Raw genomic sequence first — 17,732 nt, 5'->3', positions numbered from 1 at the left:
CAAGAGTCTGATGTTTAACAGATTGAGCCACCCAGGCATCCCAACACCTTCTCCTTTTAAAATAATAAAATTTTTAGACCACTCTTTTTTGCCTTGTTCTTACTGGAACACTGGTTCCATATTAAATTGTCTGAAATAGAATTCTGTTAGAACACCAACCATCAAGATGGATTCTGTGTGTTTTCCGTGTATGTACAATAATAAAAGCATTTATAGGACTTAAATATATACAGCAAAGCCAGTAAGATTACCATTTAGTTAGCTTGGTTTTGAAGTTTAAATAGGAGTTTCAGATAGAAAGGGGAGAATAAACCAGTTAGAGTGACCAGTATATATATATATATATGCTGGTTTAGGACTTAAGTTTACGTTATTGTCAGTGTCCACAAGTTTCTAACCGATCTCTGGTCGTTTTCCTACCATTTTAATTTAGGTGAAGTATTGCTGACACCGTTATTTTCATAAAAACTGTTTGATCGTGTCGTCCCTGCTTGAAAAATCTCCATTGCTTCATGTAGCCAGTACTTTAGACTTCATTTTGCTTGGCCTGGGAGCTCTTCCCCTATTTGATCTTTTAATGAAACCTTGATTTACCCACACAAAGTGGCTTCTTTCCCTTCAGTTCTGCTTGGCCAAATCTTACATTTTCTTTCAGACCACAGCTTTTTTATTCCTACAGTATGACTGTCTACTATTCTAGTTCAGGAGGATCTCTTTGTCTTAAAAGTTTGGTTGTATTTGTTCATGCAAGTATGCAGTTATATGTCCTGTGTGATAAATCTGTGGGTGGGTTGTCTGTTTCACCTAGAAGGCAGGCAGTAAGCCACTTTTTGCATTTGGGCACATATAGTGCTTCCTATAGAATTTTTAAAAATGTATCCCATGTGACAATATGTTTTTTATTTGTAGACCTGAAAAATGTCTGAAAATTCCAGTGACAGTGATTCATCTTGTGGTTGGACTGTCATCAATCATGAGGTATGCTATTTAACATTTTTATAAGGCCATTTGTAATATTATAGTGTATCAGCTGTTTTTTTTTTTTTTTTTTTTTTTTTTTTGAAGGTCAGTATTTTTCTACATTGAAACCTGAGGTTCCATTGTCTATAGTTTGGACATTTTCCCACCCACATTAATCTTCACTTCTGAAAACTCCTCATGAGCTAATGTCTTCTGCATTATTGTACATTGCTTTCCTTGGCTTTGAGACATTAGGCAAATATTAATTGAGGGTTTATTATTATTTAGGCCCTGTACTTTACCTACATTCTCATAGAATTTTGAACAACTTCTGTGGTATAGAGTGTTTTCATTCTCATTTCTTAGATGAGAAAACTAGAGCTTAGAGAGGTTAAGTAATTTGGTGAAGGTTATGTAACTAGAAAATGTCAGAGTCTGCATTTAAACAGATCAGAAAGGAGCATGGGGAACATGTGTTCTACTTTGGATATGTTATGCTACATTATGTTACTAACAGAACTTGATAGAAAAAGGACTACGGTTAGAACACTTTTAAAAAAAAGAGTTTTATTATAGAAGTATAATATTACATAGCTGGCATATAATAAGCATTAATTTATTTTCCACACTGGAAACATATGTGTTTATTGTAGAAAAGTCATAAAAATTCTGATGAGTAGTGGCACCTGGATGGCTCAATTGGTTAAGTGTCTGCCTTCAGCTCAGGTCATGATCTCAGGGTCCTGGGATCGAACCCCATGTTGGACTCCCTGCTCACTGGGGAGCCTGCTTGCCTACTGCTCCCCTTGCTTGTGCTCTCTCTCTGTCAAATAAATAAAGTCTTTTAAAAAATTCTAATGAGTAGAAGCACTAAGTTAAAAATCATCTATATCTAAAGTTTTAATGGATTTATCTATAGATTTTCTATTTGTTTTTCGGATCTCTTAAGCCTTGACTTGTTTTCTTTGATTAATAAAAATTTAAATGGTATTTTTATAATTACTTTGATAATTTAAGGTTTAGACAGTTGGTTACTCATGTCTTCTTAAAATCAACATTAACCAGAAGAGATGTTTTATTCTGCAGTAAAGTTTGAAAATTTGATAGCAGCTGTATCAATTGAGATTGAGGTGGTTTCTGTTTTCTTTTTTTAATAAGTGACTTTTCTATTTTTAACCTGTTTTCTGTAAAGCATAGATCATCTCCCATAGGAATAACTTCTCCTTCAGGATAATTAATAGTATAGGATCAAGGAAGCTGTGAGAGTCTTACTTGTGAGTCTGTAGTATGAAGCAAGATAGTAAACCTCTGGCACTCAGCCAAGTGTGTCATTGGAGTATTCTGTAATAGAGACATCCTGTCTTACAGTAGATCATATTTGTATTTTTATCCTCCTTCCCTTTGTATCTAGTTTTCAGGTTCTGCTGCTAATGTCTCTTATGCAGGTTTCCTTTTCCTTTCCCTTTGCCATCATTCCCTTTGCCATCATTCCCTTTGGCACCATTCCTAGGCCAGAACTGGTCTCCCCTGCAATCCCCAATTCAGCCCTAACTTTGCCTGTTTCTATCATTTTCCTGCCACCTTAAGCAAGTGTCTTAACACTCAGAGTTCTCATTCATGAATTCTTTTTACTGTTTTGAGTTATATATGTCAGGAGAACTTAGACCTTTCGATTTCATGGGTCAGTAAACCACAGGAAAAATTGGGAGAGAGGCATTGGGGATAGGCAGAAGGAGCTTAGTGGCTAATTTTATTTTGCTAATTAATAAAGGATTAAAAAAAACTAAGATCCACTGTTTTATTATAGAGAAGACAGTCTAACATTACAGTAGGGAGGACAACTTTGGAAAAATAAATAATACTCTAAAGTTTTATAGGGAAGGTTTACTCCATTCATTCTATAGATTCATTTTAATCCTTGCCCTTAGGCTTTTTAGTTTTCTACATTGTCACAGTAAATAGTTATTTGCATATGGAAATTTCTCTGAATAGGCTATAAACTTGTATTTTGGATTTGTATTTTTTATACCTCATAACACATAGTGAAGTGCCTTGCATAGTACTTTCATAAATGTTGAGTAGAAGTAAATTAATAGAAATAGCTAAAGTTTAGTTTAAAAACATCCTCTGGGATCAAATTTATTGCTTGGGCTTATTATCGAGTAGAGCATTTGATTTTTGGTTGACTTTTGTTAGAATTTAAATTTTTATATATATATATATATATATATATATATATATATATAGAGAGAGAGAGAGAGAGAGAGAGAGAGAGAATCTTAGCCTGTGATTCCATCCTGCCATTTTCCTGCCATAGGTCTTTATGGACTAAATTGAATAAAAGGTAGTTAGATTAGATACCACTCCCTTTGGAGTATGGCATCTAGGACTTTTAACACTGGAAATATCTACCTGTAGTCGTGTCCAACTTTGAGCAGCTGATAGACATATAACTGATTATCACTTTTTCCATAGGGGTCTGATATAGAGATGGTGAATTCTGAACATGGTACAGCCAGTGACAGCTGTGAGCTCGCTCCAGAATGTACATCTTTAGAGCAAGAGGAACTACAAGTATTGCAGTCAGAGCCGGGAGGTAAGATATTAAAAAAGGTCTTTTTTTTCTTAAATATGATGTGTAAACAACAGGATGAATCTTTAACCTTTTTTCTAGGTGGGCAGCATTTCCAGCTAACTTAAGTGATCAGGTCACTGAATGACTAGAATGTTAGTGTGGATTAGGTAGGTAGTGGTACCTAATGCCCAGAGGTTTGTTTATTTGCAGCTGTAGTATATATTTGGGCCTCTGTATAACTCTCTGATACTACAAGTGTAACCAGTAGCTAAATACTGCTAATCATTGATTAAGGCTAGTGATTTACAAAATAATTAATCATAAGGGATTTACTAAACTCGGATTCTCTAGTTATCATGCTTCAAATTACTGTTGGTTAGAGGTGGTAAAAGGTATTTAAATGCTGTACTCTTCATTTTTAAAGTACTTCTTAAACTTTTTTAAAAAACTGCATTAAAATGTAAACAGAACATTTACTCAGGAGATTAAAGTGAGTATGTCATGCCTAGAAGTATGATAGATTATACTTCTTAATCTTGTCTTCAGCCTATATTGATTATTCGTGTTGGAACACTGATTCTCATCATTGATAGGTCAGAGAGCTCTTTGAGAATCTGAAAGCTGTGGATTATTACTCCCAAGTAATGCATATACTCACATATGTAAAAGTACTTTGAAAGTTCCTTGAGAGTCTTTGGATCCAAGTCCATCTTTGTTGAAGAGTCTTAATTTCAGATTAATATTTTGTTAGGGGCTATGGAACACATACAAATGGGATAGTTTTTCTTTTTTTCTCCTGTTTTTTAATTTTTGAAGGGGCTAATTTATATGAGAAATACATGTTCATGACAGAAAAAAATGATGAGCAAAAAAAATTTTAGGTCACCTTTAATTCTTTTTATCTGGTTGTAAGTACTGTTAACATTTGGTTGTGTTCTTTGCTATGCATAAAATGTATATGTTTATCATTTTGTAGTATTTTTAACTTGTATTAAACTTTTAATAGCTTTTTTCATTAAAAATATAATTTTATGAACTTCAGCTTTTTTGTACACCCTTTTATTTGAGGAGTTTCTTCTAAAATATATCTGTTATAGTGACATTATCTTATTTTTTGTGTTCTTTTGAATCTTTTTTATTGCAAAGAATTCATAATTTGAAGCTATAGTTTTGATTCTTGCGTTACCAGGCATTGACAATCATTAGAATAGTAATACTTTTAGGAATTTTGAATAAACGTCATGAACTCAGAAAATGTACCATCAGATGTCTAAAAATTGGTTTTCCAAATTAACAGATTTTTTTTTTAAAGATTTTATTTATTTATTCATGAGAGACACAGAGAGGCAGAGACACAGGCAGAGGGAGAAGAAGCAGGCTCCATTGCAAGGAGCCTGATGTGTGGGACTCAATCCTGGGAATCTGGGATCAGGCCCTGAGCCAAAGGCAGATGCTCAACTGCTGAGCCACCTAGGCATCCCTCCAAATTAACAGGTTTTTACAGATACCTTGGATTCATTACTTTGGTATTGTAAAGTAGAGATTATGTTTACAAAAAAAAAAAAAAAAAAAGATTATGTTTACTTAGAGATTTATATTGTTTTTTAGTAGATCTTAAGTGAATTCAGTATCTGAAATAATTCCGACAGTTTCAAATAATTTGAATAGAGAAATCTTTTTAAACGCAAAGGTAGAGTGACTTTTATCATTGTATATGATATTTAATTAAATCCACTTTTAAAAATTAGGAATAGATTTTATGTACTCAAATTATAATCTTTGTGAACTACAAAAACTCAGTTAAGTGTAATTGATTGAATTGATCTTTGCTTTTTATCAGAGAGTAGCCAAAATGGCACACCATTAATGGGAGAAGCTGCTTATCCAGCTTTGGAGGAAACGAAGTCAGCACTTGAGGTAAACTTGTGTTGTACTCTATGGATATATGACATACAATATTTGTTAATTAATACTAAGGAATAATTAAAGCTTCCATTTCAGGTTGTGCATTCTATTGCTTTATGAATTATAAACAACTTCTATTAAAAATTTTGAGACTCCATAGATCAGTCACCTTTATGATTAGAGTTAGCTTCTGTCTTAAACTCTTAGGTGAGATGTCTTTTAACTTACCAAAGTAATTGCAAAAGTAATTTCTGTTCATTTCCCCTCTAATATGCTTTTCTTTGGAAATAGATTGCATTCTTGAATTATATTGAGAGATTACGTTATTAGGATTTACCTAAAAATGAAGGTTCGCTTTTAAATTTGAGAACAAACTGAATCTTGTTTTTTGATGTTTTACTTGACTTCTGGATAAAACTAGATGATTTGTATATGACATAGCTATTGAAGTTTGTGATATGTGTAACCAGAGAAATTTGTAATCACTCTTTTCTGGGCTTTCTGACTACAGAGTTATGCTCAGATAAACCCATGGAATTAGTGAGAAATGAATTCTCTCCCTTGTGTGGTCCTTGGCTTTAAAGGTGGGCCTATCAGCTTCTGCAGCCTATGATGATTAGCAACAGTTTGATCTAATTCTGAGAGAATTGCTAAGGGGTTTGATGGTGTTTTCAAACTAAAAGATGAACTTGGTATTGAGTAATCTTTGTCTTTTGGGCAGGACTCCTATCTTTTATTTTAAGCCCAAATTACCATACTACTTAAATCCTGGTATACACTTTGAACTACATAGAAAATAGAAAATATAAGGGTGTTAAATAACTTACTTTCTAAATTTATTAGACACTGACAGTAAATTTATTGTCTAAAATTATTCCTTAGAGAGAAGAAGAAAAGTCATCTGAAGACAATGTCTATTTTGGAACTGTCAGTGATGATTCTGATATTGTTACCCTTGAGCCACCTAAGTTAGAAGAAATTGGAAATCCAGAAACTCTAATTGTTGAAGAAGCACAGAGTCCAGAAGACTTAAACATGGGCTCTTCTTCCAGCAGCCAGTACACATTCTGTCAGCCAGAAACTGGTAAGAGCTGCGTAAAGAATACACTGCTAGAGATGTAAGGTCTCCTGGGACCACATTTTACATAATGGACAAGTTTTTATTACAGTTGAAATTTTTTTGGTAAAATCTACTGTTTAGTGTTTTCTTAGGTCACAGGGCCTACAGCAGAATTGTTATAACAATAAATGCCATCTTTTATTAAGTAAAAGATGAAAAATAATATCTTCAAGGAGATTTGTTATTGTCTTAAACACTCCAAAATGAATTTGACATATTTTAGATATTAAGGATGGAAGATTGAGCCATTATAACAAAAAAGCAGAAGAAAGTCGATTTCTACTTAGAATGATACAAATTTTGTATTTTAGAAATTGTGAAATAGCTTCTTATCGAAGTCTGTTAGATCCTTTCAGTTATTAATCATTTAGCAAACATTTATTGAATGCTACTTATGTGCTAAACAGTGTTCAAAGAGCTAGCAGAACAACAACATCCCAAAACCCCTGACCTTTGTATCTTTCATTTTAGATTGAGTCATGGAAGGGTGCCTATTTTAAGTCACGTTATTAATGCACTTAATGCCTACTATTCAGACAGTGATGTAGAGGTTAAAATTGAAGTACTTAGCTTATTCCTTTCTGTTTCTTTGGCTTAGCTTGAGGGATATATATTACATCTTTCAAGGTGGACATAAATATTTAGACACAAAGTTACTGGGAAATAAAAGAAGCAGACCTATTATGATGAACTCACAGTTACTAACCAAGATTTGTAACTCAAGGATGAATTGGGAGAAAGACAAGTTGGAACACTGTCAGTGACTCCTAAAATTTCCTAATTTGATGCAGAAATAAGGATGTGTTTATTTCAGGTCATTTTCTTAGAGTTTACCATTCTTTAATATTTATACTTGCCAGAACCAGGAATTGCTGTTATGCCATTTCAAGCTAATAAAATGTCAAATAGAGATTTTTAGCTATCTCATTTAATGACAGTTTGCTTATAAGCAAGAGTTTGAAAACACTTTTTTCAAATATTTAAATACTCCTCTGGCATTCTTAGTGGCCAGCCTTCGCCAGAATGGTGTACATAGTGTATGTATTACGAGGACTAATGAATTGACTTCAGAATCTTTTTTGTTCAAACTTATTTTATTCATTTAGTTCCAGGGTCTGTGCTGTACTCAAGTAGTCTTCTTTCCCTCTTTCCTTTCTTTTTTGGGAAGACTATAGATGGTGGTTGAATATGAGAATATTCATGGGCCGGAAAAAGTCACATTGAAGCAGGAGGATTGCAGAAGGGTCTAGGCAGACATTTAAGAAATTGATCTTACAAACAATGTTTTCAGGAACTTGGATACTTCAAAGCTCATTACTCTGATTTTTATCTCCTTGCAGCTCTTGGGAGTTTTACAGTTTCAGTTAAAAGGCATATTTTATTAGGAATATTTTTATCCATTGCTATCTCTCCTGAAGGAATGAATTATTTCAATAAACAAAGTGCTATAAAGTTTCAAAAAATTATATTTTGGATTATGTTGAAAATATTATATATAAATCAGTTGCCAGGGGTCTTCGTTCTTTCACCTGTTTTTCTTGGTCTGTTAATCCCTACTACCTGTTGCCTGGTTATTTTGATTTTTCCTTTCTTCTCCATTTCTGTAGGATTTCAACTTCAGGTTTTTTCTTCTGAATTAGATTCTTATGGCAGTATACTTTTTGTTCATGTAAGAATACTATCCACTGCCCCCACAGGACTTCCCCCCAAGAAAGCAAAGTTGGGAGTTGTAGAAAAGTTTATATTGCACATACGTTTTTTTTTTTTTTTTTAAGGCGTGATCAATTTTGATGGAGCACAAATAACAATGTTGAGTGATAATTAAAATAAGTATTTTCAATTCTCTCTTTCCTTTTTTAGTCTTTATATTAAAGCTTTATACATCTTTTTTTCCTGTTTATTCACAAAAGAAAGGTGGTGGGAGAAGCTGTGGAAGATTCCTGAATGCATAAGGGGATGGGATGATCAGCTGAAACACCATGTTCCTAGCCAACTCGCTTTCCAAGGTGGTGTGACTAAATCTGATCAGCTTTTCTAGAGCTGAGTGTGCCTAGTCACATTTACTATTTACTGAGTGCTTTAAAGATAACTGTTGTCATCTGTGATACTCTAAACAGGTGTTCAAATTGATCTTGTAATAAAGCTGGCTAAGCTTATTGCATGCCTTTGCATTGCCTGCATCTTGGACTCTGGGCCAAGTTAAGCTTTGAAAGAAATTTAAAAATCAAAATATTTCAGCTATGACATGTATGGGTTAAAAAAGATGGAAGCATTGGATAAGGATATCAATTTATTAATATGGATGAGGCTGGCTTGTTTACTTAGAATCTATATGAAGGCGATATGCTATTGTAGAATTAAATTTATTTAAGGAATTTCGACAAATGATTTGTTTTTACATTTACCCATTTTAATATTGTTGAAATCTGACTTAAATATCCAGCCATGATCTTGAATGCGATGCCTTTGTGTTATGTAATGCTTTGTTTAAGTCTTCCTTTCTTTCTTTTTGTCCAAGAAATGTAACCTCACAGCTGAGGCGACGGCATCTGGGAAAAACTAGTGATCAAGAATAACCAGATAAACATGATGGGCATAAGGGTCATGACCAAAAGATCTCTCAGTGGCATCTGTATCACTGAGTATTAGGAATATTCATTCATTCAGTAGTTCTTTTTGTCTTTGTGTTTGTTGTTGTTGGTGTGAAAGTTAACTGAATCCTTTGTGACCCATCTTTAAAAATTACTGCCTAACCCAAGTCACTAGCTTTCCTGTGGCATGGATATCCTGTCTTCTAAAGAACTGTTTTACTTTTTTGAAGCATGAATGTTTGTTGTTTTGGAGCTGTTTGTATCAAATTGAGGGTCACATTTTATCTCCTTACATTTGGTGTTTTTTTTTTTTCCCCTCTTTTAACTGGCCTTTGGAAATTACATCTAACCTTCTGTGTCAATATGTAGTTTATTTATTGATGGAACATTGTTAATAAGCTCTACATTTGAAAAAACTGAAGGTGTTTTGTTTTGTTCTTTTTGTTTTTTGTTTTTTGTTTTTTTTAGTGGATATATTACCACGACTTTAGATTTCTTATGGATTTTTTTATTGTTCTTTTTTACTATTCTTTTCATAAAGGAGCAGCACCAGACTAGTCCTTAATATCGGAATAGCTGTTGTGTCACTTCCTCATGCTGACATATTTACTAGAGGGTAAAATTAATAACCTTCTAGTAAGAGTGGCAGTCGAAGGGAAGGGCTCATCTGACTTCTGGAAACCTGTGTTAAACTGTATAGTTTTTGAACATTGATTGTGGACTCAAAGGATGGAAATGAAACTAGGGTCCAGATATACCCAATAGAGAACTTTTGGTAGTTCTGGTACTTTGTAAGTCACAGGAACTGTTCATATACTTCCCTGTGTTCCTTAAGTAGTTGAACTTAAATTCCCTCTATTTGAAATTGAATGAAGAAGAGAATTTTTTTCTTTCTAGAAACTGTATCTGTTTATGGTTCTAATAGCAAAGAAGTTTACTAGTTTATGAGAATGATGTTCTAACAGTGTTAACTATAAGAGAGGTTTTAAAAATAAAACCAGATAGATCCTCAAAGGCACAGAATATGATTAACAGATTCTTATGTGTCACAATTGAAATCTTTTGTTTTGGCTTTATGTGGATAAACCTGAAAACTTTGAGTTTTCATTTGTGTTGTTTTGGTTTTGTTTTTGGCTGTCTTATGTAAAAGGGCATGTAGGGATGGCATTGATTATACTAAAACATATTTACTGGAAAAGCTTTTCTAAAATTTTTAATATTTACATTTTTCTTTTTAAAATAGTATTTTCATCCCAGCCTAGTGACGATGAATCAAGTAGTGATGAAACCAGTCATCAGCCTAGTCCTGCTTTTAGACGACGCCGTGCTAGGAAGAAGACTGTTTCTAGTTCAGAATCTGAGGAAAGGCTACTCCCCGAACAAGAAAGTGAACCCTCTAAGGAGTTGTGTAAACGCCAGTTCAGCAGTGGTCTCAATAAGTGTGTTATACTTGCTTTGGTGATTGCAATCAGCATGGGATTTGGACATTTCTATGGTAAGTATTTGAAGATTTGATACACGTAATTTGATGGTGTAGTGTATGGGCATTTGCTAAGAGTGAGGAATTCTGGGATCTGTTTTCTGTGTCATCATTAATTTTATGACCTTGGAAGGCTTATAGTCTATTTAAACCTCAGGTTTTTCATTTGAAAAACAGGAATAGTGCTACCTAGTTCACAAAGCTATTTTTGCTTACTAATATTAGGTGGTGTTTATTTTAAAAATGTAGGAATTTTTAGCACGCATGTTTATTTTTAATTTTTGTCTTTTTTTTTTTAAGATTTTATTTATTTATTTGAGAGAGCACAGAGCAACAGAGCACAAGCAGCAGGGAGGGGCACAGGGAGAGGGAGAGGCAGGCTCCCCACCGAGGGGCTCGATCCCAGGACTCCAGTGACCTGAACTGAAGGCAGACACCTAGCCAACTGAGCCACCCAGGCACCCCTAAGCTTTGCTTGTTATTGTCCTTATTAGTATTTATGTATATTAAGTATCTTTAATGCAAAGCTTTTAAAAGTGGATGAAAAGAGGAAGGAATTCCATGTAATTTTTCATTTGGCAGCCTAACCATTGAGTCTTTTTTTTTTTTTTAATGTTTTATTTATTTATTTATTTGAGAAAGAACACAAGACAGAGCAGAGAGAACAAGTTGGGAGAGGGAGAGAAGAGCAGAGGAAAAGGGAGAAGCAGATACTCCATTGAGCAGGGAGCCTGATGTGGGGGCTCAGTCCCAGGACCCCAAGATCATGACCTGAGCTGAAGGCAGACACTTAACTGACTGAGCTATCCAAGTGCCCCCCATTCTTATTTAATGTGTCTGTAAAAAGATGAGACTGAGAACTGAACAGTTCACACTCGTTAACATACTCTATATCAGAATTTTGAAAAAAAACACTTTAAACAAATGTTTAGATCTTGTCAACTTTATAAATTTCAATTTGCCTTACATGAAATGAAGTACTTCTAGATTTTTTTGCTGATGTGATCTACAATTTAACTTTTGGAATATTCCTGTTTTGCTAATTCCTTTCAACAGTGTGTTCCTTATGCAAAAATTGAATAGTTAAAGGTACCTTATATTAATTTGTGGAAAAGATACATTATTCAACATAGTGTAATGTTAGAATAAACTTGAGACAACACTTGTTTAAAGTTAGACTCCGGGGATCCCTGGGTGGCGCAGTGGTTTAGCGCCTGCCTTTGGCCCAGGGCGCGATCCTGGAGACCTGGGATCGAATCCCACGTCGGGCTCCCGGTGCATGGAGCCTGCTTCTCCCTCTGCCTGTGTCTCTGCCTCTCTCTCTCTCTCTCTCTCTCTCTCTCTGTGACTATCATAAATAAATAAAAATAAAGTTAGACTCCGTAAAATGTGTTTCTTCTGGTTTAACTTTATATTGATAAAAATAAGTGATTAGACTTCTGGTGGATGCCTGCTTGAATTTAATACTGAAATACTGTAATTTGTATCCTTCCTTGAAGCTTATTGTAATGAGATTTGACTTGAAGTACTACGCTTAATTGTGTTTATTATCTAGCTGGAACAAATGTATGAATGTATTTTTGAGCATGATTTTTTTCCCCACAGGTAAACATGGAGGTAACAGAGGAGAAGGTCTTATCTTAATCTTTTCTTTCTTACTAAAATAGTTGGGCAATGATTTAATGTTCATGTTGATTGCATTAAAACCCCATCAATTGCATGACCTTTCAGTGCTTTATAGAAAGAACAATTTAGAGAGGAGTGCTTTCAAAATGGAGATTGCTGCTCTGTTTAAGGTTTTGGTTACTTGTAAAACTTACTTAAATGATTATATCTAGTAAAAAATTTTCCCATACTTTTTAAAATTATCTTTTCAGAATATGAAAAGACTGGATAATATGAAATAGTTTTTCATGGTGATGAGATCAGCTCAGTAAACATATAAAAACTTACCTAAATGATTGTTAGCTTTTCAAGGTCAACATTTTTTTTTTTCTTAGTTCTGGCACTGATCTCAACATACCAAGAACTCCTTGAAGTTGATTTCAGAGCCAGTTTGAATTTCTCATGCACCATGAAGTTAGTGCATACTCCATAATCATTCTTTGCTTGCTAATTATTTAACACAGTATACTATTTAAGTGAATCACTCAGAATGTTCACCAGCCTTAGCTCTATAAATTTGGAGAATCCTGTCTGTCCTAGAAAGAAGGGAAAACTAGCAGGATCAAGGATAGTAAAACAGTGTACTACAGGTATTTGGTACTGTGTCAGATTCTGAAAGGGCTAATAAAAGTTTAAAAAATCTTCATGTATGAAGCACCAGTCTCCCTTACTCTTTCTTTACATTGTAGGCTGTCAGTATTCTAATCAGCAGAAGAGTTCAGTTGATTTGATTTTCTCATGGATTTACTTTAAGTATTGACAGGCTACCCAGCTCTTCAGACACTATGATAGAATATGACTAGGTGCTAAGTTATGTAGCACAGACAGGGATTATAGTCAAGGGCTATACTTACTGAGTTATGCTGGAGGTGGTAGGATTTGAGTGGGGTGTGGTCTTATGCTTGCTTATGCTAGGCAGTGGGAAAGTGGAACATTGCAGCAATGGAGAACCGATAACCTGAAAGTAAACTTTGCTGGTTTTCGTAGCAGTGAGAAGACTAGCTGGACTACAGCAGAGTAGATAAATTAGAAATAATGAAATAAAATGTTGGAACATGTAAGCTGGTGTCAGTGTTGTAAATTATAGAGGTCTGTAACTCAAGGTTATAGAGTGACCTCGCAGTAATTTTTCAGAAAAAGTGCAGGAAGGCATATGGTATGGGAAAAATTAAGACAGTCAGGTAAGAGGGTTTGTAATCCTGATAGTTGGTCATCAGGACTTTGAAAATTATAGTGAATGGGGATGAAAAAAGTGAAATAAGGGACACCAAAATAATAATGGAAAACAAAACTTTGAGTGAGGATACTTGTGATATTGGTAGTTTCAGAAGTGTGGTAGGTTCTTTATTTTTGGAATTGAGGGTGTTTCTAGGAAAGGCTTTCTAGATGATAAATAACGCAGTTTGATTTGTTTTTATCCAGCTTTATTCGGCAGGTATTAAGGTGGGGTTTTTTTTGTTTTTGTCTTGTTTTGTTTTGTTTTTGTTTTTTGGTGAGAACTCTCCCAAAATTGTGCCCAACAGGCAGCTAGGTGTGGCTGGAAGCTCTGATAAGATTGGAGTCAGAAGAGAACTCTTACATAGCAAAACTGCGTCATAGCAAAAACTGGTGTTTTAATAATTAAAATAGGCAAATCTGTAGACATGACAAGAAGGCCAAAGATTGTACTTTGGGTGGTAACACTTTATAGTTAGGTGGCTGAAGATGGAAAAAAAAAATCCCAGTAGTTACTAGATTAGGAAAGGCCACATTAAGATAATTGTCCAACATAAACTATATAATAGTACTGCAAATTCAGATCTCAACAACATAGGTTATTTTCCAGAGGGCGAAGGAATTCATCCTGTCAGCAGTTTGAAAAGAAAAACGATTTCTGTTATTCTGATAGTTACATTTAAAAAATGAATTTCAACATTTAAAAAATCCAAAAATCTTTTGAGTAATATTGAGACAAATTTGCCATGCTTATAAATTGGAAAATTGAAAGAGAGGAAGTGAACCTTAACAGAGGAATATCATAGCTGGTAAGAGTTGTTTGTAATTTGGCAAAAGTTTTCTCCTTAGTGTTTTTCAGGATCATTGAAGAAATTAAAAGGTTTTTTGTTTTTTTGTTTTTTTTTGTTTTTTTTTTTTAGCAGTAGGGGAAGAAATAATAAATATCATTACAAAATCATTTTCATTACAAATCCTATGATATCTTTATATAATAGTATGCCACTTGATAGATGTTAAGGTCCAGGTTGCCAAATGCCTTTTGCCTTATTTTTGCAGTGTTCTTTTTTCTCTCTCGTGCATGAGGCATGCAACAGCATGTGAACAGCATGTCTTGGCAAATTAACAATTTGGTTTCTAGGGTGAAAATACAGAGAATCCTAGTTGGTTTAAGACTGGTCACTGCAGGTATGGGGATGGTGGTCCTCTAATATAGACCTAACTAATGCAGAACTCTTAAATGATTTAGATGTGAGAATGGTTGGATAATCGCAGCCAGTTATTTTCCTTGTTGTACTTTTTGGGCTGTTACATCATTTATTAGGCAAAATATAGTGAGAAAAAATAGACTTTTATTTTTCCTTATTGACTTCATCCTGTGAATAGATTCCATGGTTTGTTTCTTTCCCTGTTTTAGGCAACACTTTATGTACCTCAGCAAACTCTCAAAAACAACAAACTTGAGTGCCGTTGATATAGTAAGATTAAAAACATTATATAAGTTTTTTTGTTTTTTTTTTTTTAAGGGTAATGTAGCCTGGCTTGTTTTAGTCAAAAGGAATAGTGAACTGCTTAAATGTCCCTTGGTGTATGCTAAAAAAAAATATTAACCTGCTTGGACTTATTTGTATTAACATTCATCCACCACCATTTGATGATGGCCATCATGAGATTTTACTTATTCTTTATGTAATCAGAGTTATAGAACTGTGAAATGCTGGCCTTGAAGAAAATAATCCTATCCAGATTAATTAGTATATATACAGATTAAATGTTTTATTTTATGTTTCAAAATATTGGTCATCATAACGTTTGTGGTGTGTGTGTGTGTGTGTGTGTGTGTGTGTATCCCTAATAAAAATGTCATTTTTCAGGCACAATTCAGATTCAGAAGCGTCAGCAGTTAGTCAGAAAGATACATGAAGATGAATTGAATGATATGAAGGATTATCTTTCCCAATGTCAACAGGAACAAGAATCTTTTATAGATTATAAGGTATGTACTGTTAACAAAGTTTATAAAAAAGCATTGTTAGCTAATAATTATTGCACTATTCAGATGTAAGTACAAAGCAGATTAGTGAGTCAATAATAATATTGTAATAATTGTTGATTATCCTAGTCACTGCTATGATTAGCTCACATACAGAATTTCTCTTACTGCCCACCGTAGCCCTATGAATTAATCAGGTATTAGCTTCATTTCATACATGGGAAAGAGATTCAAAAAAGTTAACTTTTCCAAGGCTACCAATCGGTGGAGCTGAATTTATCTGACTTCAAAGATGTTCTTTCTAAATTACTATAATTAACATCATTAATAATATATATATAAAGAATTGTTATTAACATTTTCACAGAACTAGCCAAACATTTTCAGTCATGAGAAGAAGGAGAGTTTGTAGCTTCTCTCAAAGATCTTTTCTTGAACAAGGGAAATAATCAGCCAGTCTTTTTCTTTGGTTTCTTGTTATGTCTGATGGAAGAGAGTGTGTTATACTTGCCTACTGAAACTCACCTAACACAGGAGGACTGGGCTGTCCATTAATACCTTTGTGGGTTTATGAGGACCAGTGTAATAGCTGGTCTCCTGTCTGGTTCTTCATAAGAAGGGTGTGGTGCTTGTAGATAAAATTCAGGGTAGAAAAGTAAACTCTTCCTTTTTTATTCCATTCCTCTAGATTTCCTTCACAATTTATGTATTCCTTATAGTGTTAGGATTATCTTACTTTAGAAGGCAGAATCTCACTTGACATCTGGATTTTTGTCTTTTAAGCAGGGACTACTGAAGTTGTTTGTAAATAGTGTAGTTTTTCCTATCTTGATCAAAGGATGTTATAAAAAGAACAGGCATATTCTTCTTTACCACCAAGATTTCTGGTTCCATTGGATGTTGTTGGCTTTTAGGAGACTGACCCTGCATAGATCTTTACTGGGTCTTAGGGATCCCTGGGTGGCTCAGTGGTTTAGCGCCTGCCTGTGGCCCAGGGTGTGATCCTGGAGACCCAGGATCGAGTCCCACGTTGGGCTCCCTGCATGGAACCTGCTTCTCCCTCTGCCTGTGTCTCCGCCTCTCTCTCTCTCTGTGTCTCTCATGAATAAATAAATAAAATCTTAAAAAAAAAATCTTTACTGAGTCAGTTCTTGCAGGCATTTTACCTCCATCTATTAAGTGTGGTTTGGATTTTAGAGATCTTGGTGGGAGACCTGCGCAGGATTTACTTATCAGGCACTTAATTCAAGATTATGGAGTTTACTGAATGCAGAATATACCTATCAGTCACTGTGGCCCCTTGTGCTTTTGCATTTAAAGGTAATGAATGTTACATTAGTCCGTACTACCCTATGGTCCACTTCTATGGGTACATGAAACTTGTTTTCTCTCACATGCAGCACAGATGAAATGATTATAATGACATTTTAAAAACAATTTCTTTAGAGAGAGAAATAGCATGAGCAGGAGGGGAGGGGCATAGGGCAAGGAAGAGAGAGATTGCCAAACAGGCTCCACACTCAGCCCTGACTCAAGGCTCAATCTCAGGATCCTGAGATCATGAGCCTAAATCAAGAGTTGGATGCTTAACTGACTGAGCCACCCACGTGCCTCTAAATATAATGAAATTTAAAATTTTAATTTGTTCTTTGGTGATTAATGAACCAGATAGTGAGCCATCCATTTCAGATAGTTATTTTTCTTTTTTTCTTATTTATGTATTTATTTATTTATTTTTATAAATTTTTTATTGGTGTTCAATTTGCCAACATATAGAATAACACCCAGTGCTCATCCCGTTAAGTGCCCACCTCAGTGCCTGTCATCCCGTCACCCCCACTCCCTGCCCACCTCCCCTTCCACCACCCCTAGTTCGTTTCCCAGAGTTAGGAGTCTTTCATGTTCTGTCTCCCTTTCTGATAGTTATTTTTCAAGTGGAAATACTGTCATTGTCCTAAAGGACATTTGTTTGTTTGTTGTAAGTATCATTTGCTGATTTATACATAAGATATTTTAACCGGGTAATGCTGTAACCATTAACCTGTTTAAGTATGTTGTTTAGTTTCTTGCTGTTTTAGTGAAAGTTGGTTACAGATATGTATGTTGAAAGAGATCATTTAAGGCTACTTTGAAATGCAGCAAAATTCTGTAAATCTAATTGAACATGGTTTCCTCTCTATCAAGGGTGCTGATTTGGCTTACATTGCTAATCTGGTGATAGTCTTTTCAGG

General features: G+C 34.5%; 2 protein-coding genes across 2 annotated transcripts in view; both read left to right on the top strand.

Annotated features, from left to right (window-relative positions):
• The window catches only part of DNAAF4 (dynein axonemal assembly factor 4), a 95,270-nt gene extending 91,819 nt beyond the window's left edge, over positions 1 to 3,451 (top strand). The window contains exons 10-11 of the transcript XR_013370312.1: positions 910 to 978; positions 3,436 to 3,451. The gene's annotated coding sequence lies outside the window, so the exon portion shown is untranslated. The remainder of the gene's footprint in view (positions 1 to 909; positions 979 to 3,435) is intronic.
• Positions 1 to 17,732, top strand: part of CCPG1 (cell cycle progression 1) — a 39,749-nt gene that overhangs the window by 16,012 nt on the left and 6,005 nt on the right. The window contains exons 2-7 of the mRNA XM_077881178.1: positions 910 to 978; positions 3,436 to 3,556; positions 5,376 to 5,452; positions 6,323 to 6,524; positions 10,395 to 10,646; positions 15,383 to 15,504. Coding sequence (XP_077737304.1) covers positions 919 to 978; positions 3,436 to 3,556; positions 5,376 to 5,452; positions 6,323 to 6,524; positions 10,395 to 10,646; positions 15,383 to 15,504 — 834 coding nt within the window. The 5' untranslated portion in view covers positions 910 to 918. The remainder of the gene's footprint in view (positions 1 to 909; positions 979 to 3,435; positions 3,557 to 5,375; positions 5,453 to 6,322; positions 6,525 to 10,394; positions 10,647 to 15,382; positions 15,505 to 17,732) is intronic.

The sequence above is a fragment of the Canis aureus genome, chromosome 32 (genome assembly GCF_053574225.1).
Source record: "Canis aureus isolate CA01 chromosome 32, VMU_Caureus_v.1.0, whole genome shotgun sequence".
Taxonomy (NCBI): domain Eukaryota; kingdom Metazoa; phylum Chordata; class Mammalia; order Carnivora; family Canidae; genus Canis; species Canis aureus.
The sequence above is the reverse complement of the archived record's forward strand: the minus strand, read 5'-3'. Positions and strand labels throughout refer to the sequence as shown.